This window comes from Capsaspora owczarzaki (assembly GCF_000151315.2).
Source record: "Capsaspora owczarzaki ATCC 30864 unplaced genomic scaffold supercont2.1, whole genome shotgun sequence".
NCBI classification, from domain to species: Eukaryota; class Filasterea; order Ministeriida; family Capsasporidae; genus Capsaspora; species Capsaspora owczarzaki.
In genome coordinates, this window is record NW_011887292.1 from 1 (window position 1) to 24,817 (window position 24,817).

The window sequence follows — 24,817 nt, forward strand, 5'->3', positions numbered from 1 at the left end:
TATTTTGCTCGCTGCTGCTCTGATATGACTCACAACCCCCGCTCCCGGTGTTCATCAGACGTTCGGTACACCGTACCATGAATGAACATTCCGCGGGCGAGACGGAAAGCAACACAGGTCCCAGGGAGGGCGAAAAAGTGAAAAAAAGAGGGGGGGTCGAAATTTAATGATCGGGATAGTAAATAGAGCACAAATCATAATAAGAGGGGGAGAAAAATGCCGACCGCGTGATTGTTCGCCGCCAACGGGCTGACTTACCTCCATTCATTCATTCTGTCGGCTGATAAGTTTGACATTGCGTGGGTTTTGGGGGAACGCACTACCCCGAACTGGTTTGGGGAGGGGGATTGTTGTTCGTCCCACCGCGTCGCGCATGGATGTCCTTGTCCTCTTGGTGTTGATCTGTAGCATGGGGCGGCAACCGAGATCGGCAGCAACCGAGATCGGCAGCAACCATGACCAAGTGGCGTCTCATGGTGAGGACAATCCTCATAAGCCGCACCCATCCACAGTGCGATCGCACCATGCACTCTCAAACACGCATACACGTACGCACACGACGATCGTGTGTGCTGGTCTGCTGCATGGGGCTGAGCGACGGCGGCGTCGTTTGAAGCGGCTTTGTCATTTTAACCAATAAACTTGTTATTTTATCATTTTGACAGCTCCTCCATTTGAGCACTCTGTTGAGGAGGGCGGCATGAAATTCCGTCAAAAACCGCTCGTGTAGCACCGATTGTGCCTTGCTGTGCCCATCAGAGCGATGGCGATGAACGTTGGTGCTGAGGAGGGATATCGATCAAATGCATCCAAATCCAGCCATTCGTCCGCCAAAAGACACTCATCTTTGCCCTCGAGCTCCACGATGCCACGTCGTCAGAGTCGTGCACAAGGGCCTGATTCAACAACAAGTGCACTGCTCTGAAGTGTGCAAGCAAGGACTCTTTCCACTCGTCTCCCCTTGTGTGCCTTGCGTGGGTGCAACTGCTGAGCATTGTTGAAATCCTTCAAGTCTGGTCTTTTGCTCAATGACCCTTTGCAGTTGTTCTTCGTTCCTTCGATTTAGATCTACTCTTCATTTTTCTTTTTTTTTTTTTTTTTTTTATTCTCTTCATTCCTCGCAATGGCACTGCAGCAGCGCAGTTTCGCGTTCACAGCAGTCGCAGCACTGCTTGCATTGAGCATTGCCGTCCTCAGCGCTCACGGTGCGTTTTGTTGTGGCACACTTCATCTCTCTCTCTCTCTCTCTCTCTCTCTCTCTCTCTCACTCTCACTCTCTCTCGCTGCTTGCTACACGTCGCATGTTTTCATCCCCCCACACCACGAACGCGCGTCGTCGCTGTGTGTGCCTCCTGAGCCTGAGCCTCACTCATGATACCTGCCAATGGAGACCGACTGTGATCCTCTCTCCAATCAACCTTCACCCCAATGGCACGTCACTCACTTGACTCGCTCTGGATCATAGTGTCGCTCTGATTCACAGTTTGACCAGTCGCACACAGCGGATCAGGCGCCCGCCACGTCAAGTCGGAAGTGGCTTCTGGCATGATTGCCGCCATCGAATTCGCATCGCAACCCGCTCGTGCCTGCCGACCAGAACAGCCTCGACCGACGTGCTGTCGAGTTTGACTTTGCTTCCAGTGCATTCATCTCGGGCATCTTTGCCATCAAGCAGCGCAACACGGACGCACTCGCCTCCACGCTCAAGGCGCCTGCCAGCGAGGACTATGGTACAGTACCGTCCACCATGCGCATTCTAGACCACGGGCATGGTCAAAACTGACCGTTTGTTCGCCACGCTCGGGTCTTGTTGATCGTCGACTTTTCATAGGCAAGTACATGACGCGTTGAAGAAATGGCCAAGTTTGTCGACGGCGAGCCAGACTCTGTCAATAACGTTGTCACCTCGCTCATCCTCCGAAACGTCGCCTCCCGCATGTCGGCTGCCAACAACTATGTCATTGTGGACAAGATGCCTCTCGCCGTCGCGTCAGAGCTCTTCATGTGCAATGTAAGGTTGGATGAGGCTTGTCGCAGTTTCTCGTTTTCTCTCACTCACAATCTACAATGCTCGTATCGATTTCCTTGGCTCTCCCCAATCAACAGTTCCACTTGTTTGAATCCGACAAGGGTAACCGCACCAGCAAGACGCTCGAGTACACGCTCGATCTGACATTGCCGAATCGATTTCGTCCCGTCCACTTCGGCTCGCAAAACGGTCATTTCCAGCGCTCGCCGTGCAGCCACCAGTGACGATGCCCCGCTCACCGTCAGTCCTTCCTCCATCAACGTTGCGTACAACTTGAGCAACTACTGTACATGGCCATCAATTCTGCCACTCGTCCTGTCTTGTCTTTGTTTTTTGACAATCGTCGATGGATCTTTTCCCCCCCCCCCATCATGCTTGAAAAGCGAATCACCGATCATTCGCAGGCAAATGCAAAACTCCCAACAATTTGAGGGCCCGCATGAATCCACTGCTGTCAGGCTGACCTTTGAGCTTGAGCAACTGTCAACTCCCAGTGCTTCGAACAGGTACTCGACGTGACTATCGCACTCGTTTCCCCTTTGCGCGTTGTACCCGATTTGTGAATTGTTCTTGTTGAATACACAACTTGAGCGCAAGCACAACCATGAGCGACTGTAGACAACCGACAACGAGGCGAGCAATCGATACTGTAGCCCTCCTGGCGACATCAGCCATTCTCGTGTCCTCACGCGTGTTATGCTCAATGACAATGTACACTAATCTCAATGGTCATGCATTTTTGGGTTTTTTTTTTTTTTTTTTTTTTTTTTTTTTTACAGCAACGCAATCCTAATTGTGACTTGTCATTTTCATTTTACACTTTTGTGCGAGTTTCGCTTTGCGTCGAACTGTGGTAGCAATGCCCTCTTCCCGCATCTTATTCGCTTAGCCGCATTCCTTGTTTTGGCGGGTTGTCAAGGTCTCCCATGTCGATTTTGCACTGTTGGTGCTGGCGCAAACAGCTTGGGTCCTAGTTCGTTTGGATTTTTTCTTGCTTTTTTCTTCTTTTGTGATCAATCTTTTTTTTTTTTTTTTTTCCTTTTTTTTCCTCCCACCTGGTTTTTTTTGGCTGCCGATGATCCAGCAATCAACACCATTAGCACCCCGCTCCTGCAGAGCACGAGCACCAGCACGCACATCTCTACACCGGCAGTCGATGTCACGGCGGGTGGTGCTGCTGCTGCTGCTGCTGGTGGCGCTGGTGGCTGCGCTTGTACGCAGCGCCGAAGCGGTCTGCCTTTTCGGCCTCAACCTCTCGCTGCTGTTGTGCACCTGCGATTATGCCGATGTCACCTGCGATGGCCCGCTCAGTGGGCTCCTCGTTGGGGAGATTCCCGTTGGTGCCACTTCCTTGTAAGCGACCGCTCCTGTTTCGCCCGTCGCCCGACGCAGAGAGGCATTGAAGGGAAGAACGCATGGAGCAGTTTGCGGTGCTTTCTTTTTTTTTTTTTTTTTTTTTTTTTTTTTTTTTTTTTTTTTTGGTAGATTGTCCATGTGTAATGTGCATCGCTTGTCGCCTGCGATGACTCTGCTCTCGTCTGCTGTATCCCGACCTCTGTTTGATGATTGTACCCCGCTGCTCTTGCTGCCCTTGCGGTGCGGTGGCGTGTCGCAGTTGCTCCTGTTGACCCTCCGATCTGTCGATCTCTCCACTATTCTCAACGATGGTTTTGCGGGCTTTTTTGCTTCTTTTTTTTTTTTTTTTTTTTGATTTTTTTCGTGTATTTTTTTTTTTTGCTTCTCACCGCTGATGCTTCTCTGATGTGTGCTCATCTGCAACAACAGCACTCAAATCAACAATCCGGGAATTACAGCGCTTGCTTCGCGCCTGCTCAGCTTGGCCGTGCCGACCCTCATCACGCTGTACGTTTCTGTTTCTGGTGTTGGGGGTTTTTGTATTTTTTTTTTCTTCCAAGTCTTGTGATTTTTTTTTTCTTGTGCGTTGACTTGTTGCTGCGACTGTCCGCTCGTGGTGAGAGGCGGCTGTGGGCTGTCGGGTTGGTCTTGGTTGGAGGCCGCTCTCCATGCACCTCTGCTGTGGCTTGAGTGGAGAGGAAGGCGCGGGAGAAAACGTGGAACGCGAGAAGGTGGGTGGCACAAAAACTGCCGCTCCTCCGCGTCCAATCGGGCAAAACGAGATCTATAATCTATCGGCTGCGTTTTTAGCGTCCAGCCGCCCTCAGCAATGCTGTTGGGCAATCAAGCCGATCGGATGACAGACGACAGAGATGGAATGTTATGCAGATCGGATGAGATTGCTGCAATTGAGAATGAGATGAGGTTTGCTGCAGATGCTGCTGATCAAAGCGTTTTGTCGTTCGATGACTCATCCTGTTGGAACCGCAAACCTCCTACGCTTTTGTTTTTTTTTTTTTTTTTTTTTTTTGTGGCTGTTTTGGTTTTTTTGATTCGCTCTCCCCAAACTCAACAGAGACCTCACCAACAACGCCATCGCTTCCATTGATGTCAACGCGTTCGCTTCCCTTCCGAACTTGCAAAACCTGTAAGCTGTCACGAAAATCATCTGCCCTTTTTTTCTTTTTTTTTTCTTTTTATTTGTATTTTTGTGGGCTTGCCCTCTACCCCTTAGGGGGTTTTTTTTTTGGTTTTTTCTCGTTCAATCCCTCTCTCGCTGCCTCGAGATTTGTATGAACGTTTTTGCATCCGGTAGCACGGCAACAAGGAAGGACGGGGCGAGGTGGGGGGTGGGGACGGAAGCGGAATTTCGCCTTGTTGTTTACCAGCTTGTTGTGGCTTTTGTTTATTCGTCCAATTATCTCTTTCGATCTCATTTCCAGCTCTACCCCCGCCCTGCTCTTCCTCTTCCCAACACACGAACACACGCACACATGCACCCAGATTTCTTGTTTGCTGACTTGTACTTTGCTTTGACTTTTTTTATTTGTTTGTTTGTTTTCGTTGTTGCTTCTCTCTCGGTTTGTCTCCTGCAAGAATCCTGGTGTCCAATCAAATCACAACGCTCGCACCAGCCGTGTTCGCCAACATACCAGCCACCGTGACCACCTTGTAAGAAAAAGCGGGGAGGGGCTGGGAAAGGCACGCCACCAAAAAACCAATCGCAGCTAGAACAAATCAACCCTTCCAAAATCGTCGGCGCATGAAAGCGCGCAGAAGACGCCATTTCGGAAACGGAGCGAACACTGCGTGCAGCTCGGTTGGTTCTGGGGTTGCCGAGGGAGCAAAATCCTGTCGTCCGTTGACATGGATGAGTTGCTCTGTGTCTGTTCCTCTCGATTGGATCGACTCGATTGGATCGATTTTGCCGTTGTCGCGAGTCGCTTTTTCGCGGGGGCGGGAGTTTCGATTGTTTTCCGGCTTGCCCACACCTTCGCCCCCATCGCCGCGATTTATTCGCTTGCCATGCCCCTGAAGAGCAACCAGCATTCAGCATCCCGCGCCAACCCTCATCTAACTTGTTTGAGTCAACTTTGTGCTCACTGTTTCCCCTTCAAACCGACAGAAACCTGGCCTCAAACAGCCTCAACTGCTGCGAGCTTGACTACATTCGAAGTCATCCTCGCAAATCCATCCTTCAAAATGCCGTCTGTGCCTATCCCTCCAGCGTAGCGGGCCAGTCTCTGTTGACGCTTCCCTTCGCACCGTCAGAGTGTGGTTTCCCCACCACGTGGCATCGACGACGCCCATCTCCACCACTCCTGTGGCATCGACGACGCCCATTTCTACCACTCCGGTTGCGTCGAGCACGACCGCGGCGGCCCCGGCAAGCTGCACGGGAAATGTGGTCATCTCCAACCCAGTGGAGTTGGCCCTCTTCCTCGTGGGATGCAGCGCATACGCTGGCTCCATCCATTTGGCACCGCTCCCTGGCGCGGGCTTTTTGAACGACCAAATTGCGCTCCCTTCGTCTTTGACTTCGATCGCTGGCGATTTGATTGTCTCCAACACGGCCGACATTACTTCCTTCAAACTCAATCAGCTCACCAACATTGTGGGTCGGCTTGAAATTGCAAACAACCTTGCTCTCTCCTCCATCATCGGCATTCCAACTCTGACCACCGTGAACGGCGACATCCTGATTCAAAACAACACCCAACTGTGCATTTCGGACGAGCAGATCACCGCTTTGCACCACCTCTCAATGTCCTCCGTTCAAGTGCAGCCCTCCTCCGCTAGCTGTCGTAGGTTTAACCACACCAATGATGATTGAGTTCTATTGTGTGTGTTTCTCACGCTCGCATTTTTTTTGTTTGTTTGTTTGCTTGTTTGCTTGTTTGTTTGATTTTTTTTTCTCTTCTCATGCCCTCTGTTTGGACTAGTCAACAACCTTCTCGCTAGCATCACTCAGGCTGTCAACAGTGCAGATGTTGCAGGTGCGCAGTCTGCCATCGAGAGTCTGGCCGCAGTGGCGCTTCAAGTCTCGGATTCCTCGGCGTTGGCGGTGGTTGGCGCACTCGACGCCGCCCTGACGCTATCCTCCAACACGACCAGCCCTGGCTCTGCGCAAATTGCCGCCCCTGCTCTCGCCGCAATCGGCACTATGCTGTCCACGGCGGACGAGACTTGGAGTGTCGACGCGCTCATGACCAGCATTCCTTCGGATGCGCTCGCAAGTCAGCACCCGGCCGAGCTGACTCGCCGCGCTGCTCAGTCGCTCGCGCGTGGGGCTTCGGCCTCAGCGCCGCTGTCGTGCGACTCGGAGCGAGTTAGCACCGGTAGCTCCAACATGGAAACGGCTTCATTGCGCGCTTCGGGCTCCAGCGCCGCTGGCTTGCAATGGCACTCTGCCGACCAAAGCGCGCGCTTTTCCCTGCCATCGACGCTGTCTAATCTCGCAAGCGCTGCGGTGAGCAGCGAGTGTGAATCGAGCCTGTCGATCGGATTTATCTTTTACAGCAAACCCAGCTTCTTCGAGAACGACGCCCAAACCCTCTCTTTCGCATCGACAGCTGGCCTGGCGCGTGTCGCAAACGTGGTCGCGTCAGCTCTTGCCGTCGAGACCACTCCATCTTCGTCGATTGTTGGTGCTTCCCCGACGTCCACTGCCGCACCTGCTGCGGGCGAGCTCGTGTTTTCGCGCTTCCTGCTCAGCTCGGTCATTGCGGCCGACGTGGTCGAGTCCAGCACTGACGCAACTCCCGCTGGATTGTATCGCTTCTCACTGCAAATCCTCCCGAATGCCACGCACGTCCTCACGACTGCTCGCATTCTCCTTGCAGCCAATTCGACCACTCCACACACTGTCAACCCTTCCGCCACGGCCGACTGGACGACGCTGGCCGCGGCAGTCGAGTGCGGGTTTTGGAACTTCTCGCTCCACTCGGAAGCGTCGCCTAGTGGTATGTGGGACACGACCGGCTGCCAACGGGTAGCCGTCCACTCGAACGGAACGGTCGACTGCCAGTGCGCGCATTTGACCAACTTTGCGGTCTTGTTTGTCACCGACCGCGCCGCTGGGACGGCCTTGGCGTCGTCGGTCGAAGGCGAGGCGCTCGAGTATCTGACCTACATTGGCTGTGCCGTGACCATCGTTGGGTGCCTCATCACCATTGTGACCTTCCTCGTCTTCCGCAGCCTGCGCAAAGTCCCCATCAAGCTGCTGCTGATTCTTTGCGGAAGCATTGTGCTGGTCCAGCTGTTTTTCATCCTGTCGACGTCGCTGGCCGGTACAGCGTCGAACGCGGGGTGCATTGCCCTCGGCGTTCTATTCCACTATGTGCTCCTGTTGCAATTCTTCTCGAGCTTTGTGCATGGCCTGCATCTCTTCCGCTCTATCGCAACCACTGAGCTTTCGACGAGCCTTGATCGCAGCTTCCGCCAATACGTGCGAGTCATTGTCCTCGCACCTGCGCTCCTGATGTGTGTCTACATTGCCATTTTCGCTGCTGCCACTGGCGGTGATCTCGATGGCGTGTACGGCGACATGTTTGACGACGGGCGGATTTGCTTCATTCCGTCGGCCGTCGGTGCAATCTGCTCACTCGCCGTTCCGGTGCTCCTTATTATTGCCGTCAACTTTGTCATCTTCTTCAAGATTGCCAGAATTATGGTGCACGCCAACAAGCTGTTTGACGGAGCGTATGCCCACAACGCCAAAGTGTTTGCGGGCATGACTGCCTTGCTTGGCTTGAGTTGGGGCCTCGGTCTGCTGGTGATGGTGAGCGACAGCCAGAGCGTGTTTGTCTGGCTCTTTGTCATCTGCAACGGCCTCCAGGGTGTCATTCTGGCGTTTGTCTACTGCACCAGCGACCAAGTGAAGGGTGCATACCGTGAATTGCTGAGCACGCTGAACTCGACGCGATCGACGCACGTCGGCACTCTCGAGTCGCCAGCCGGCTCCAACAACCACTCGGGCCTTGGCGGTGGCGCTGCACCACTGCTCGCTCACCAGGCCCTTGCGCGCCAGCCAACCAATGTGCGCGTGATTCGTGTTGAGCGTCTCAGCAACCAAGTGCTTCTCCGAAAGCAGCCCAGCGGCGACTTGACGCACGCGGCGCCGCAAACCCCGCAAACCCCGCAGGGTGCCAACCTACGCAACGCTGCCGAGTACAGCGAACTGCGTGCTCGCTCCAAGTCCACCCCCGTCTTGTATGACGCCCTTGACCAGGCTCAAATCGCCGCGCTGGCAGGCCCTTCGTCGCTGCAGCAGCAGGACAACGACCACATCTATCACCGCCCGGCAGACCAGCTCGAAGTGCCAAAGACCCAACTCGGACGCTGCAAGTCTGAGGATTTGAAGACAAACCAGAGCCACCGCCGCTCCAACTCTGAGCTCTTCCACAAAAAGTCGCGATCTCCGCGCGCCAGCAGCCCGCGGCCCGCCAGCCCTGGATCGCAAGGGACGAGCGTCATGCACAGCATTCGCAGCTTGCTGACTCCTTCGTCGGCAAACTCTACTGCCACGCTCAACCTCGAGCATCAGATGATGGTGAATCTGGGCGTGTACGACGACGTGCGCGCCAGTGTGGTAGAGCCTGATCTGGACTTGGAAGATATTTTGATTATCGACGATTCGGCCGACAGCACGCATAGCGACCCCAAGAAACGCTACCGGTTTGTGTCCAAGCGGCCCGATTCGCACGCCGGTCTCCAACGACCCCTGTTTGCTCCCCCGTCTCCCGGCGATTCAGCGGCCTCAAGTCGGCACACATCGTCCACCTTTGCGTCGAATCACGACCTTTCAGACCAAAAGGCTGCTGAAGCGCTCGGAAATCATGTTTCCCCAGCCGCAGCTCAAGGCTACGACTTTCCCCTGGCACGCCTCCGCTACGATGACACCCCACAGTCGTATTATGAAGCTATGCGCTTCGAGTCGGAAGCTGTGTAGCGATTCAGCGCTCCCACATTTTGTTATTGCTTTGGTTCCTTGTTATGTATTTTTTTTTTCATGTTGCATGCCTCATGAGCACTTTGATCTTGCGTCATGCGCCCGATCTGCCCCTTCGTTAGTTTACTTTTGTATTTGTTTTTTTCTGCGTTGTTGATTTAACACTTGTTGTGACACACACTCCAAACCCTCGTGCATTGGCAATTTGGCAATACGTCATCGAGTCAAAATTGAATGCTACAAATCACACGCGATAGAAGACACAAAAGGCGAGAACAAGGTGGACACATCACAAAGCGCCACAAACTGAAGTCAACAAAGTGCAGACATCATCAACGAAACACTTTCACAAAAACAAAAAACAAGAAATAAGGAGGGATGAGGGAAACGAAAAAAAAAAAAAAAATGGGCGCAACACACACAAGACAGAAATCGAACGACAAAAAAAAAAAAAAAAATTCACAGCTACACTTCACTATCCTGCATATTGTCCAGCATGTGCATGTGCTCGGGCGTAAGGACAAATGCAGCGCTCAGATCCTCGCCAGTCGCATCTTGCTCGGGCAGGTCGGAGCCTGCTTGGTCCTCCAATCCATCAGACTCGAGAATTACACTTGGTCGATAGCCTCGATTGGGCGACGTGGGGGTGGCAGGGGGCAGTGGCGACATTGGGGGCGACATGGAGTCGCTTGCCACGGATCCGCGCGCGCGAGCTGCTTCATAGGCGGATTGGCGTTGCACAGAGTGCGAGCGACGGTTGTTGCGTGAGACTGCAGACGCCGCCAGGATCATGGCTTGGTCGTCGTTGTCCACCCCGCTCGCATTCATCAAGTTTTTAAACTCTTGAGAGTTGTTCAACGGTTGGGTCTGCTCCAGACCCTCGGGAACGACTGTTGCCGTGTCGAGGTCGTTGGCAGACTTGGGGCGGCCATTGGGTGTCGGCGGCTCGGCATTCTGCGGCAACTGTAGCACTTCCCCAGTCGAATTCAACTCTTGCCGGAGGGTCACTTCCTCAGACGAGGGCCGTGGGCTCTCTTTCGAAGACTGAGATGACTCGTCCGTGGAAGAAAGTCGCTTCAGCGCCAGTCCAGAAAGCGAAACCTGGCGGGCGACAGACAAGCCGTCCAGCTCAAACCAGTCTTGTGACGACAATGAGATGAGCGACTCCACCAACTGAAGCCCAGGGCCGGCATGCTTGACAAACTGGAGTGAATCCGAAGCACTGTCCGTGCCCGTGCGAACAAGGGTCGGGGCAAAGACGGTGGCGAGGTTTCGGACAGACATTTTGTTCGACTGCGCGTGTTCGCTCACTCTGTCAAGCCAACGGCACCAGTGTGAGTGAGGAAAGGGAGCAGAGTCTCAATCAAGGATCCAAAAAAAACATGCTCGTTGAAGCAGAACGCATCAAGCACATTCAAACTGGAACATACCTCCGCAAATGCATCATGAGCGTTTGAAGCGAGCAGAACATTTCGCGAGGCAGGTCCTTCAGGATCTCTGCAAGCGCATCAACCGGAAGTCGTGTTCCTTTGGGATAGCCTGGTCATATGTTCAAAGAAGAAAGTCGAGAAATCACAAGAAGAAAACACAAAAAACGGGGATGAGAACGAGGGGCGAGCTGATCACCCAAAAATCACGACACACACACACACACATACCCGAAGCCACAGCAATCGATCGCTGGATCAAATCGGGGGCAATAAACGGCTCTGATAGCTCGCGGAAGAACACCTTCAGTGTACCAGTGATGGTATGCACGTTAACATCGTCGAGGTTGGGACGGCCGTAGGAAAATTTGAGCTTGAGTGCAGCAATTTCAGAAGTTGCACCCGAGATACGGTAGAGACCCTCGGCGTCGAGATCTTTGCTCTCGATGGCGTTCACACTAGCCTCAATGATGAAGGGAACGGGGCGCTGCTCGGCCATGCACAACCCGGTGACCGTCCCGCCAAAGACCATTTTGGAAGCGAGCAGCCTCGACACATCGGCCGTCGTGACCGGTTGCTCTTGAGAGAGCGGAGAGCGATTGCCAAGGCTGTTGTACATGACCGGTTGGTCTTTGCGCCGGGGCAAACGAGCAGAGGTGGCTCGCAGGAACATGAGCGGCAAAAATCCAGAGGACGGCTCCTTGTCCTTATGATCTTTGGCATGTGCAGGACCAAATTTGGGGGCGTTAGGATTGTCTTTGAGCGCTTCCGTCGTGTGGTTGACAACGCCAGGAATATTGGCGCCAAACGTCTTTCGTGTGACGGAAGTGGTGGTACTTGCAGGCTGCGTCGAGGTGGACGACGAGACAGAGCCAGCGTCGACCGCCAGCGATCCGCGATTCAAAGAATTTGACGCGCTTCGTGTTGTTGGTGACCCAGGCGTGTCGCTGTCGCTCAGACCGAACGGCGAGGAATGACCCAAAAGAAGCTCTTTCGGAATACCGCACGAAGGTGGCGCCAACCTTTCGCAATCATTATGACAGACGTACCCGCAGTCTGTGAAAACCACAAAAACACACACACACACACACACACACACACACACACACACACACACACACAAAAAAAACCAGGTTCCCAAAACAAGACACGATTAGATAATCAGACAAGTGAGTGAGTGAAAAACAAGGCGAGCTGGTGAATGAGTCCAAAAATCCAGGTTACTGGTGAATGGGTCCAAAAATCCAGGTTGGCCACACACAAAAAATAAAAGTAAAAACCACCCTCCTCCTCCTCCTCCTACCGTCGATGCGCTGCTCACACTGACGGCATCGCTTGTTTGGGCTGATGCAGGTATAAGTATGGAATCGATGGGGAATGCAGTGACCAATGCGCCCGAGCAGCGACGGATCGGGTGGAGGAATTGCGGTGGAATAGGGCCGAGCCTTGGCAACACTGGCCATGGACGAGGCGGACGTCGACTTGGACCACGAGGCGGACGAGTCAAAGCTTGGGCTCGGAGACGCAAGCGATGAATCGGAATCGTAGCCCAATGCCACATCCTGTCCAGCATGGATGAGCAAGGCGTTCGGGTTTGGTGTGGATACCGTGGTCGCTGCGGTAGTGTCTGTCGGAGGTGGGGTCACAGCGATTGTTGGGCTGGAAGACAGGGATGCCGGTTCACTCTCTGACACGGCGGCCTTGTGACTGCTCAATGACGGCTCGGGTGCGACGACGGGGACAATCACCTCAGAAACGGAGCCATCTGCGACGACCAACGGCGCGCGCTCAGATTTGGCGCTTGTAACACCAGCTCCAGCTGCTGCACCACTGGCAGCACCACCGCCGTGAGCACGTCGCGGGGAGGCGTCTCTGTTACGTGCGCCAGGGGCAATAGAAGCCACACTCCGCGAGAATCCGCCGAGAGGACGACTCTCCTCTTGTTCATCTGGTGCAGTGGTGGGAATTGGGTCGGCGGCACTGTAAGTGTCGGTGGATGACGCGGGTGTGGTTTCTGGGACTGCGTCGACAACGCCCAGCCCAGCGTCCCCTGTGGACGGCAACACTCGATTGGCCGCGGCTGCCTCCTCGCGAGACTCGAGCTCTTGGATGCGACTGTCGCTCCGTGCAAGTTTCTGTTGGTAGTGCAGCACGGCCATCTTGAGCTCAAGGCTCTCGCGTTGCAGGCGGTCAATCTGCGAGCGAAGCTCCTTGTTCTGCTGGAGCAACGGCTGGTTTCGCGTCTCTGCCTGCTTGCGAGCAATGCGCTCTGCCTCGCACGCGGTAGTGGCTTCGAGCAGTCTTGCTTGGAGGGACGAGATGTCGAGGTCGGCCGCGTGGGAGGTCTGAGCGTCGGTGACAAGACCCCCGCGCTGCTTAATGTCTGAGAGCAAGTGGCTCAGAGTCGGCAGCGCGTCCGAGCCGCCGCCGCTCGAGTTGCTGTTGGTCTGCGAGCGACGCCGCCGCCTCGCAAACACGGACGGGCTTGTTGCTGCCAGCGCACCCGACGTTGCCACTGGAGACGCGTGCGCCGATGACGATGAAGCAGCAGCAGCAGCAGAAGAAGAAGAAGAAGACGAGTGGATTGCCGTGTTGCTGACGGTCGCTCTGAGCTTCTCATGGACGGATCGTCTGCGCCCGCCGTTCGCAGCCAGCAGCAAGCCTCCCGGAGCAGCAGGACTGGCGACTGTTAATGATGATGATGATGATGGTGATGGTGATGGTGATGATACTGCTGCTGCTGCGGTGGGCTCGCGCAGCTCGGGCACTGACTGGTGCAGCATTGCGCGCGCGCGGTGTCGCTGCTGCTGCTGTTGCTGCTGCTGCTGCTGCTGCTGGTCGGCGTCGGCGTCGGCGTCGGCGTCGTCTTCGTCGTGGTCGGCGTCTCTGCCGTCGTCGTCATTGTCTGTGGACGACGACCCACCATCGCCCTGGCTCTTCCGGCGGCCTCCGTTCGCTCTGCTGCTGCTGCTGCTGCTGCTGCTGCGATCATGATCCTGGCTGTCGTCGTCTTCGCTGTTGTCTCCTGCCACCGCCGCCACCGCCGAGCCGACCGCGCGATCGAATGCCACGTCGTTCTGGCTCTGCGACCGGCTGTGTGCCAGCGCGGTGGATGCTGCTGCAGCTCCTCGAGGGCTGCTGCTCCGAATGACGGCCAGCCGCGGCACCTTCGTCTTCTTGTGGCTGTTGCTGCTGCTGTTGCTGCTGCTGCTGCTGCTGCTCCCGTCGTCGACCAGTGCTGCTTCTGTTGTCGCTGTTGATGGAACACCAGCATCAGAAGCACCAGCACTCAACGCAACAACGACAACCGCTTCGTTCGGATCCATGTTAAAAGAAAAAAAAATTCAAAAAAAAAAACAGAAATCAAAAAAAAAAAAAAAAAAAAAAGCCTCGTCGTCGGACAACCAGCAGAAGAGGAGGGCGATGGTCGGGGGGGGAGGAGGAGGAGGGCGTCAATCCAACCAGTCGAGCGCAGCAGGAGACCCACAGCAGCGGAAAAACCCCGGAGAGCGGGAGAACTGGAGAGCGGGAGAGAGCTGCTGGAGGGATTGGATGGATAGCTGAACGAACTGGGCAGCGGAAAGGGAGACCCCTGCCAGAGTCCAGTGAAAGAGGAGAGGTGGGGGGGGGGGGAAAGTGGAGTGCTTCTGAAAGGAGGAAAGCCAGGGAAAAGGGGGGGAGAGTGGGAGAGTGGGAGTAGAGAGACAAAGAAAAAGAGAGAGAGAAACAAAGAAAAGGCAATAGCAAGTCAGCCAAAAAAAAAAAAAAAAAAAAAAAAAAAAAAAGCAATGAGTTTTTTGATGAAAATACAATGAGCAGTCGATTCAGACTCGGAGCAGAGTGATCTCTAGTTGGAACAAAAACCTGAATAATATGCAAGCTCACCTCAGTGTTGTTGGGAGGCGGGGGGGGGGGCGAGAAAAAAAACCTCGGGGAGCACTTGCTGCGAACGAATCGTGCAAAGTGTGTGAAACAAGAAACAGAACACTCCCAGTGCGGCACTGCGGGAAGCAAGCATGGAAGGAAAATTCACACTGAAACGCTCAGAGTGTGATTTGGAAGTGAGAGGGCAAGAGAGCGAGAGAGAGGGCGAGCGGCGAATCTTGAAATTCAAGCCGCTGGGTTGCTCAGACCGGAGAAGCGCCGGCAACAACAGCACCACCATCGCTAGCTTCATAGACTCAACTCTAGGTTTAACTGCGCGTGAAACTGTTGGTGCAAATGCTTGTTTGGACTGAAGTTGTGTCAAAATGCGCAAAAGTGCGTTCCCAGCCAAACATGATTGCAAGCAGTTGTCAATAAGAAATTTGTATACTCTCGTGAATTTGGATACTTTGAATGCTTTATGTCACGCGAAACACCTTGGTAAATCGATTGTACCTGGAAAATAGCTCTCAAACCCCATCCTGTGTGATCCGGAGCGTCTCTTGTTTCTCGTTTCAATTCCCCGTTGCGCTCCAGGCCCCCCAAGAGCCAGTCCACCCACCGCCTCTTGATAAAACAGCAAGAGTATGATATTTCCGACATTTCCCGCTCGTGTTTCGTGGAGCACCGATGCCTTGGTGCGTAGCGCATGTGTCGTGTTTGTCCAATGCTTTGGCCTTTCCATTGCGCTTTCTTTCCCATTTTGCGATGACGTCCATCAAAGTTCCATCCCACGATTTTCTCGTTTTTGATTTGTACAGCATCACTAGCAGCACTTTTCATTCTACATTTCTTTCACCACCACGTCTCAGAGAATGCGGTCTGCTTCCGCACTGTTTGCGACCATTGTGTCGTCGACCGTTCTGGCGCTGCTCGTGCTCGCGGTCTCCATGCCCGCCGCCTCCCCAAACTTTTTCGCTGGTGAGTGTCTCTCTCTTGCTCTTTCTTCTGTCTGTTGAGACGGGCGACCACCTGGCTCAAAGACACGCGCGCTCGGCTGCTTGGTTGGACGTAAAGCTGCTTTTTTGGCGTCGTCAAAGGGACTGCCGCGCGCGCGCGTCAAGTTCCAGCGGCCAATGCAGGATTGTCTTTACGCATGCATGGGGGTGTCGGATGCAGAGCGAGAGTGAGCGAGAGTAAGAGAGAGAGAGAGTGAGATAAAACCGCTAATAGTGTTCTATGCTCTGCTGGGACGAGCCGATGACGTGAGACCAGTGGCACAACAGGCTCCCCAGCGTGTCATTCGTGACCAGCACAGGCGATGACGGCGACGGCGACGGCGAAGGCGACGGTTGGTTGCTGCGAGTCGTGGTGAACACGAGTAGGAAAACAGAGAAGAAGAAAAAAAAAAGAAAAAAAAAAAAAAACGAAAGCCGGCTTTTGAAAAATGTCATCGCTTTTGTTTGAAGGCAGGCCGACGAGGAGGGGCGCACAAAAGGGGGCACAAAGGGGGGGGGGAAGGGAAGTTGAAGGGGAAGCGGGGTCAGGGGCAGACAGCGGAATCGTAATGGAAAACTCATACAAAAAAGCAAGGTTTTTTTTTTCTTTTTCTTCTTTTTTTTTCCCGGTTTTGTTGCGACGATGACGCTTTCTCCACTTGTTCTTTGCCTGTTCTTATTTCCTCTTCTTCTACATGACTTGAAATCTCACGTTGGCCCGTTTCGAGTCGATGCGATGGCGTTTGTTTTGCATTGTGCTGACTGTTTGTTTGTTTGTTTGTTTGTTTGATTCTGTTTTTTTTTTTGTTTCTCAGACGCTGCGACCGAGTGCGGCGTCAACCGAACCACCTGCAGCAAGTGCGTCGACTCGACGGACTGCGTCTGGTGCAGCGCCATCAAGGAGTGCCGCAAGGGCTCGGAGATTGGCCCGTCCAATACCACCGGCTGCAGCGGCAACGACTGGCAGTGGAAGCAGTGCGACGTCTCGGGCCAACTCTTGGTCATTGTCATTCCGTCCGTCATTGGTGGCGTTGTGCTCATCTTTGGCATCTGGCTCTACTGCTGCTGCCGTCGCCGCTCAAAGCGCAACTTCCAAAAGTACCTCGAGCGCGTCGAGACCGACCAGCGTCGCCAGCAGGAGGAGCGCATTGTTCGCAGCGAAGAGCGCCGCTCCGAGCGTCAGGTCAAGACGGACGCCATTCGTATGAAGTATGGCCTGCTCAAGGACAAGCCTGCGCCAGATGCCGCTGCCGTGTAACAAAACCATCTGGTGTTGGTTTTTTGTTTGTTTGTTTTTGAATGTTCATCTTTGTGTCATGTGATGGAGAAGATGATGCCACAGGCGTGATTTCAAAGTGGCGTGTGAATGTATGGTTGTGGTTGATTCAACCCAGTTGTCGCAAAAAGCGGTGTTTCGTTTTTCTCATTGGAAAACAACAATAAAATAAAAATCTGCGTTTTTTTTTTCTTAACACCGGCCGCAAACATGGTACAGTACAGTAGTGGTTATTACAATGAAAAAATGATCAAAATAAATCAGCGAGATAGGCATGTAGCTTGGGCGCTGCAATGGAGGCAGGAGCTGGCACTGTTGGAACGGATGGGTGCTGCTGCTGCTGCTGCGATGCTGCGTGTGGTTTGGGAAGCGCCGTAGCCGTGGCTGGTGCCGCTGCAACCGCTGCTTGGGGTATGTCCTGTTGTGCTGCCTCGCGTGCTTGATCTTGCTCTGGCTGCTCCATCCGTTGTCGCTTTGAAGGCACTTTGGTTGTTGCGACTTCAGCAGGCCGCCTGCGTGGCCGAGGTGCAACTGCCGTGTCTTCCACTCGAGTTGCAGGCTCCGACTGCAGACTGGGCGAGGCTCGATTCGGAGCCTTGGAAGCGGACGTGACCATGTACGACTCGATTGTCTTGGCTGGAGGTTTGGCCCGAGGCGTTGGAGCGGAAGCGGCGCCGGCCTTTTCCAGGATGCTCATCGCCGTAATGTCTTCGACTGCCTCGTGCATCAAATCACACTGTTTCAACAACAATTGGCAGGTTTGCAGCAGCGATTGGGGCGTGAGAAGCCGTGTGGCACGTCGAGTGGCAGAGTTTGCGCGCGAGGGTTGCGGCTGCGACCCTGGAACAGACACTGCCGTCTGCTGCTGCAGAAAGGAGTGGGGCGTTACAACGGGCTGCTGGGAGGCCTGCGGAGGTTGCAATGACGTCGCAGCGACCGGTTGGAGTGGTGGTTGCGGCATTACGGGACGTTGACTGCTGAGGCTCGGAGAGACAGCTCGCACTCCAAGTGTGACTTCGTGATCGACTTGAATGCTGCTGCTGCTGGCTGCGATGGAGAACACGCGAGTGGCAAGGGGCGGGGCTGAGATGCCAGCGGCAGTGGAAGAGGCAGCAGCAGAAGCAACAGCAGAAGCAGCAGCAGATGCAGCAGCAGACACAGCGAATGCGTTCGAAGCATTCAAAGCAGGGGAAGCAGTGGCAGGAGGTGTAGCTCCAGACGGCAACTGGGCCGGCGCGGGAGCCAGGTCTGTACCAGCTGCACCGTCCCCGTGGCGACAAAATTCAAAGTCCTCGTGCGCATACAGGTATCGCAAGAGCAGTGCAACAATGTGTTTGCATCCAGTCATCCTCTCGCTTGGACTGTCCGCCAACTTCAACTTGAAGGCGCATTGACACTGGCTTGCCGAAATCCCTAGTACGCCCCCCCCCCAAGGACATCCAGTGTGTCAGCAACATAAAAACCTCCCCCCTAGAGCATTCAACGAAAAAAACAAAACAAAAGAAAACAGCCACAATCAAATCATCAAACTCACCCGATCGATTGAGTTGCACTGCAACGTGGTAGTGCTGCTCTTGCTCTCCACGACACTCATCGAATATTTCCACATGCCCGCTCGGCGTATTGCGGATCCGGGGCCGCGGAAAGTGTGAACTGTCCAGCATGTCTGTTTCGTGCATGCGGGATCCATTGGAAAACACTTTTGGAAAGGCATACGATTCAATCTCTTCCAGATCAAGCGGCGGGTCGAAAGCCGGGCCTGTCAGATGGCTGACATCGATTGCAGCAGCAGAAACGCTGGTATTTCTCTTCAGGCCAAACTTTGACGGTTGGGACTGTTGTTGCAATCGAATCTGCGACGCCGTGAGCTGAGGTCGAGACGGCTGCCGCTGCCACGAAGCAGCCGACGTCTGCTGAAGGAACTCGACTCGATCGGTCACATCGGGAAGCGAGGAGGGAACTGCTTCGGGCAGCTGCGTCCCAGCTGCTGTGCTAACAAGCTGTTGTTGGAGTGGAGGCTCTCCCCGTTCTTGTGGGACATGGTGCTTGAGCGAATCTCCTTCGTACGAAATGGTCTGGCCCTCTGCACCTGCTGGAAACAGTTGAGAGGCACTGGGGGCGATGCTTGAACTGCGGGAAAGGGCATGGTTTGGCTGAGACGACGAGGCAAAACTCCCAGAGCTGACGGCTGCTTCCCGCAGTTGGAGTCGTTTCGCGCGGAGCGGGAGATGGCGCTGGCGCAAATCGGCGCGAAATTGCTCAACACGGGCTGCAGAAAACGGCAGCATACAATGGACAAACCCCTCTGTGCCCAGGTCGCACATTACCGTGGCGTGCGGTGCCAGGGCATCCTGCCCTTCCAGTTTCAGCTCGACGGCACGCGCGCGATGTCGCGGACGACCGGGCTGTGTCGGCAAGTAAGCCTCCGCCAACGGCACCTCGTCCTGCTCGTCGGCCGTCGACACTTCCGGCCATCGCGGCACATCACCAGCATCCCGGAGCTCAAGCATAGCCAGCTGCCTCTGGAGTGACGCCGGTGAGACAACCGCACCAAAGTCGCACGTTTCCAGAAAGTCCAGCTGCGTGGGCAGCGAGCGCACGGCCGTGATGCGCTCAGGCTCGGCCAGAATGACATCCATGTCGACGCGCCGCACACATGCGTCTCTCGCCGCTGCTGCAAGCCCAGCATTGGAGCAAACATAGAGCGAGGCGGCATCCATGAGGTTGAAGCGGTGCCGCCGCTGGAGCCATGCAATGTGTCCTGTTGGAGACGCAGTTGTTTGAAGCAAAGCGGCACTGCCACTTGGGTTGCCGCCAGCGCTCCCAAGTGTCGGGAAGAAGGTCGAGCCAGCATTTTCGCTGGTGACTAGCAAGAGATAGACGGGTACACTGAGGGCGCTGGAGGCCGAGTTGGCTCTGCTTTTGGTGAGCGGCTGGAGGGCAGAGACGATTGCAGCCATGACATGCATGGTTGCCAGGCTCTCTTCAGCCGTTTGGGGCATGATTTGAACATCCGGGTCGTCGCCATCGTTTGATTTCGAGGCGCGCGGTTTCGCATCGCCCAGCTCATCGGGCAGCAATGCTGTCATATCCATCTCTGTGACGGTGGCCGGGTCGTCAGGCCGGGCTCGGTTGGGAAGGGTTGGTGGTCGGTCCTGGTAGCTCGCAGTAAAGACGATTCTGCCGCAAGTGCGATTTCGCTCTTGTGCGGCAGACCACCCCTGCAGCGCTTGGACGAGTTCTGGCTTTAACTCCCATCGCCGTTTGGTTGCGCTGAAAATGCGCGCACGCTCAAATTCAATAACCAGACAGGGGATGTCGAACGGCCCCAGCTCGGTGTTGCAGGTCAGTGGCACAACCAGCTCGTGCACAACGTTGATGGAAGCGGGAGTTTGATTGCGATCGGCCACAGGACGGGTGTACGCCTCGGCTGTCGGCACAAACGACGCGGTTGTCTGACGCCGCGTGAGTGGAGCTCGACCGGCTGGGAGCGACCCTGACGTTGATGGTCCCGCATCAACTGCGGCGTTGTGCTGGAAGCAAATGTTACGCCACCGATGGAGCTCTGCTAAAAACTCTTTCTCGGGCATGGCACGCTGTGGAGCTGGCGTAATCAGAGGGTAGACGATGGGTGCACGACCAGCTCGAGCGCGCCCACTGCTGTAGCTCCCGCTGCTCGCAGCTGGCGTGACGGGCTGCAAGCCTGCCTGAAGCAGGTGGAGTTGGTGTGCCTTGATGATTTCAGCGGGAGTGTACAAGGTCAGCTCTGCCCGTGCCCATTCTCGCGCCCATCTGCATTGCAACTAGCGGGGCACAGCGAGCGACAGACGTTCGAATTGGAAGGGAGACATGCAGGAGGGTTGAGAATCAATCCATTTCGTTCCGCTCAAAACCACTCTTCACACACATATACGACCTACCTGTGCACCACGCGGGCGAAACACGATGCAATGCACTTCGATGGTCGGGACTGCAGTGCGTGCCTGTTCGATGAGCTCTTGTCGAGTCTCCAGGCTGCCGTTATCGTCGTCAATGAGGACCTGTGGCAACAAGGAAGTCGAGGATGGCTGAATCACAACTCTGTCTCCGCCCTCCCCCCCCGCTTGCAAAACCACTCGCAGTTTTTTCTTGTCGATGGGTCTTACATTGTGACCTGCAACAAGCAATTGCCTCATCGCAATGGCAAACGTGCGCAATCCCGCTCTCGGATTGCACCGAAAGTGATCTCGACGCGAGAGTCGTACGTGTGAGATGAGTTCCGGCGAGTTGAGCATGTAGAAGGATTTTCCCTAGATTGGTCCAACAAAAACAAAAACAAGCACATGAACAACAACAAAACAAACAAACAAACAAAAACAAAAGCTGGCAAACTGAGAATTTGACAGGTTTTTGAAAGCCAACTTCACCACCGTTTCAAGCGAACAAAACACAAACCGAGCAGGGTGGACCGCATAGAAAGACAAGCGTTTGCAGAGGCACCGCTGCTGCTGCTGCTGCTGCTGCTGCTGACTGGGAGTGAGACTGGGATTGAGACTGGGGGTTGGGCTGGTTGGCGGCCTCCGATGGCTGAGAGGCGCCGACAACGAGGACGGAGCGCTGCGACTGGAGCGCCGGCGGCTGCTGCTGCGACAATGCCGACAATGCCGCCACTGCCGCACCACCTGCTAGAGGCGTTGACGATGATTCAACACGTCTGCTGGATGATGCCGGGCGAGCGACGAAGGGCGGCTGTGCCGCTGATGATCGTCCGCCGACTCGCTCGCTGGATGGGCCGCTCAGCCCAGCCGACTCGTCTGGCGGATGCGACTTTGCATCGACAGCATCGCACGACGCGGAAAACGTCGACATTTTCGGGGCGATGCGAAGACGGCGGCGCGGGGTGGCGTACACGCCCGAGGAAACGGCTCAGATCGGCTCAGACAGCAAAAAAAGAAATGAAACAAAACAAGAAATAACAAAAGCAACAGCCAATAAATAAATTCGACTGCACAAGCTCAAAGCCAGCACTCGACTTGACGAATGAATTAAATGAAGCCATTGTAGAATATGCAGAAACACACATACACACATACTCACACATACTCACACACACACACACACACACACACACACACACACACACACACACACACATACACATGCACACCCACTCTACTCGTGCCAGCAGGTCACAAGCACTTTCGAAAAGCGCTCGAGCAGCCGCATCAGAGCCACACGCTCGAGATTTTCGCGGAACATGATCTCTTCAACGTGATGCCGACCCCGAAAGTACTTTGCCAGCCCCAGAAACTGGTCCACATCGCTGGAATTATACCCGGCATACACGCTTCGGATGTGCCCAAGCTCGGCGCGAGTGACCTGGAACAGCTCGTCGACGGATTGGAGCTCGGCGTCCGACAGCGAGTCTTTCGGCAAGTTGTCGTCCACTGGGGCATCCTTCCCAAGCGAGTTTGCGCCGGAAAGTTGTGTGTTGGCATCGAGCGATTCAGACCCAATCGCCCTGCTGCTGCTGCTGCTGCTGCTGCTGCTGCTGCTGTGTGATGAGACATGACGTTCTCGTTCTGCGGGTCCCCCGAAGGCCACGGGTCCGCCAGGAGCACTCTCAGAAATAGAGTGCGCGGGTTGCACCCGCTGACGAGAGCCGCGAGACCGATCGTCCACCACCGGCATGAACGGCGTCACCAGGTAGAGATACGCTTTGAGGTGAACGAGAAGATCGTGTCGCAACAACCAGACAACCATTTTGAGTGTTTCCGTTTGCTTTTCAGGCGGGATGGACGCCATGTGATCACCAAGTTGTCGCGGGTACGAAAACCGCGACAAGAGCATGTGCAGAGAAGGCCCTTGCTTGAAGTTGCTGGAAAACTCGGAAACCAAATGGGAGTTTACGGCCAAAGACGCACACGGCGACAGACTATACACGTTTGATCGGGAGAGTGTGTGGGTGACGGAGGCTCGCTGCCAATGAACGAGGTGGGCGGACAGGCGGAAGATGTGCTGGAGGGGAATGCCGACCTCCTGCGACATTTCAAGAAGTGTCCGGAGCGGACTCGCGTGCTGAACTAGCCGCCTGAGTGACGGGGACGAGTCTGGCGGGAGTGAGGCAAGCAGCTCAAGTGCGTCCACTCGCAGCAAGAGCGTGTGGTAGGGCCGCATGTTGAGCACCTCTTGTTGAACCGCCTCCTCTGAAAGCGGCTGAAAAAGCACTGGTTGTGTGCAAACGGTGACTGAAGTATTGCCGTTCGGAATGTGGATTTCAGCAACAGGCACAACCCCGCCATTGCTGTGCGAGCTCCCGGCGCCGCCGAACGAGTACGCGCGGTAGGTATTCAAGATGGTGTGCGGCTCATGTTGGTGGTACATGTGCTGTTGCTGTTGTCGTTGCTCGCGATGCCGCCGAAGATAGTCTTTGTGCGTCAGGCGAAGGTCTGGCTCATTCATGGGTCTCACGGGCAGGGTCACCTCAATCCAGCCATTGACCTTGATGGAAACGCCCGCCGCAGAGCTCCCTGGTCTTAGTGTGTTGAAAATGTGTTGCACATACTGAGCCAGCTTGCACCGCCGCAAGATTTCGTTCGTGATGGCCTCGCGAGCATCAATCAAATTGAGTGTGGGTGGCAGCTGTTGCGCAGCAGGCTGCGTCAACACCTGCGAGCTGTTCCCACTTGCAGCAGCCATGGCAGAAGATGCCCGATTGGCCGAGGTGGCGAATAATGCAGGGGAGCTGGCAGCAGTCACGAGCTTGGGTATGGGCGGGCGGGCCTTGGCTGGGACTGAGGGCTGGGGTGGTCCGGTCGCATCGGCAAACGCCGGGAAAGAGGGTGCTGTTGTCGGAGCATGGTGCTGCCAATCTTGCGACGAAGCGGCAGGCATGTCGAGTCCAGGTGCACCTGGCCCTGGAGTGCCTGCTGCCCCAGCGCTGGGGAGGATGGCGTTGGAATCGAGAATGTCAATCAAAATTTGCACTTGCTCGCTCAGAAAGCCACACCTGAGCTCCTCATGACGGAAGGCCGCAGTCAAGTGTGAGACAAGGGTCTGATAGTCCCGGAAGATGCTGCCATACATGGAGAGCGCGGGTTGGTGCGAGACATTTTCGAAAAACGAAAAACAATCAAAAACACAAAGAACAACAATTGAAGTGAGGATGGGAAGTTGGTCAGCACATAACCACGGAGATTCAAGCTGCTGTTCCACGAAAAGCAACGCAACTGCGTACCTTGTGCAAAGCCCAGCTTGGAAGACAAAGACCAGGTGGAAGAGCTGCATCACGGGGGACGGGCGCTGATGCGACTTGAAGTCCTCGTCCTCCTCACCCAACTCTTCAGCACTGATAAAGTCCTCGTATCTTTGTGGAGCGAAGAGGTCAGCAACGGACGGACCGACAAGCAAGCAAACAAACCCCACCGCCTATCACGTACTTTGGCAACAGAATAGGATGCCCGACAAACAGCAAGTCGTTTATCTTGAGCTCGAACGGCTGGTCGCACAATGCATTCTTGGGCGAGAGCATCTCGGCGAGCAGTTGGGACGTAAATCCGAACGTTGAGCCAAACTTGTCGGTGGACGCCGTTGAGGCGTCTGGCGCAGCCAAGCCATCGGGCGCCGTGCCGCTTCCCCATTGTGCGTACCGCTTCCTAAGTGCTTGATTGGCCGTCTGATTGGACGCGCTGGATGACGACGAGGACGCCGGCCCCGACGCGCCGGTCAACGAAGCGGGGCCGACAGCAGCAGCAGCAGCAGCAGCAGCAGCAGATCCAGCGCTGCCCGCCATAAAGCCGGACGCCGACGCCGGTGCATTGAGAGTACTATTCGCGCCTGCACTTCCAGTTGGGCCTGGGGTGCCTGGATGCGACGGAGCCGGGCTCGAGAACGAGCTGAACGCCGCTGCGCCGGTGCCAGAGCCCATGCTCGGACCTG

At 55.1% G+C, this 24,817-nt stretch overlaps 5 protein-coding genes across 5 annotated transcripts; 2 read left to right on the top strand and 3 right to left on the bottom strand.

Annotated features, from left to right (window-relative positions):
* Positions 1-3,083: 3,083 nt before the first annotated feature.
* On the top strand, positions 3,084-9,537 carry CAOG_00001 (hypothetical protein). The gene is made up of 6 exons (XM_004364815.2): positions 3,084-3,382; positions 3,815-3,892; positions 4,461-4,532; positions 4,982-5,056; positions 5,511-6,189; positions 6,328-9,537. The coding sequence occupies exons 5-6, from the start codon at positions 6,150-6,152 to the stop codon at positions 9,333-9,335; spliced, it is 3,048 nt and encodes a 1,015-aa protein (XP_004364872.1). The 5' UTR covers positions 3,084-3,382; positions 3,815-3,892; positions 4,461-4,532; positions 4,982-5,056; positions 5,511-6,149; the 3' UTR covers positions 9,336-9,537.
* Positions 9,538-9,560: 23 nt separating this feature from the next.
* Positions 9,561-14,106, bottom strand: CAOG_00002 (hypothetical protein). Its single transcript, XM_004364816.2, has 4 exons — positions 12,084-14,106; positions 10,994-11,818; positions 10,766-10,874; positions 9,561-10,647 (listed from the first exon to the last, which is right to left on the bottom strand). Exons 1-4 carry the CDS (start codon positions 14,086-14,088, stop codon positions 9,801-9,803), a joined length of 3,786 nt encoding a protein of 1,261 aa, XP_004364873.1. The 5' UTR covers positions 14,089-14,106; the 3' UTR covers positions 9,561-9,800.
* A 1,323-nt stretch (positions 14,107-15,429) lies between these two features.
* Positions 15,430-17,094, top strand: CAOG_00003 (hypothetical protein). Its single transcript, XM_004364817.2, has 2 exons — positions 15,430-15,607; positions 16,440-17,094. The coding sequence occupies exons 1-2, from the start codon at positions 15,502-15,504 to the stop codon at positions 16,880-16,882; spliced, it is 549 nt and encodes a 182-aa protein (XP_004364874.1). The 5' UTR covers positions 15,430-15,501; the 3' UTR covers positions 16,883-17,094.
* On the bottom strand, positions 17,076-21,938 carry CAOG_00004 (hypothetical protein; the record flags this gene model as incomplete). The annotated part of the gene is made up of 6 exons (XM_004364818.2): positions 17,076-18,313; positions 18,435-20,703; positions 20,821-20,940; positions 21,046-21,189; positions 21,335-21,804; positions 21,908-21,938. 6 exons carry the CDS (start codon positions 21,936-21,938, stop codon positions 17,151-17,153), a joined length of 4,197 nt encoding a protein of 1,398 aa, XP_004364875.1. The 3' UTR covers positions 17,076-17,150.
* Positions 21,939-22,651: 713 nt separating this feature from the next.
* CAOG_00005 (hypothetical protein) lies at positions 22,652-24,806 on the bottom strand (the record flags this gene model as incomplete). The annotated part of the gene is made up of 4 exons (XM_004364819.2): positions 22,652-22,970; positions 23,123-23,954; positions 24,117-24,245; positions 24,349-24,806. The coding sequence occupies 4 exons, from the start codon at positions 24,804-24,806 to the stop codon at positions 22,929-22,931; spliced, it is 1,461 nt and encodes a 486-aa protein (XP_004364876.1). The 3' UTR covers positions 22,652-22,928.
* Between the last annotated feature and the right edge of the window lie 11 nt (positions 24,807-24,817).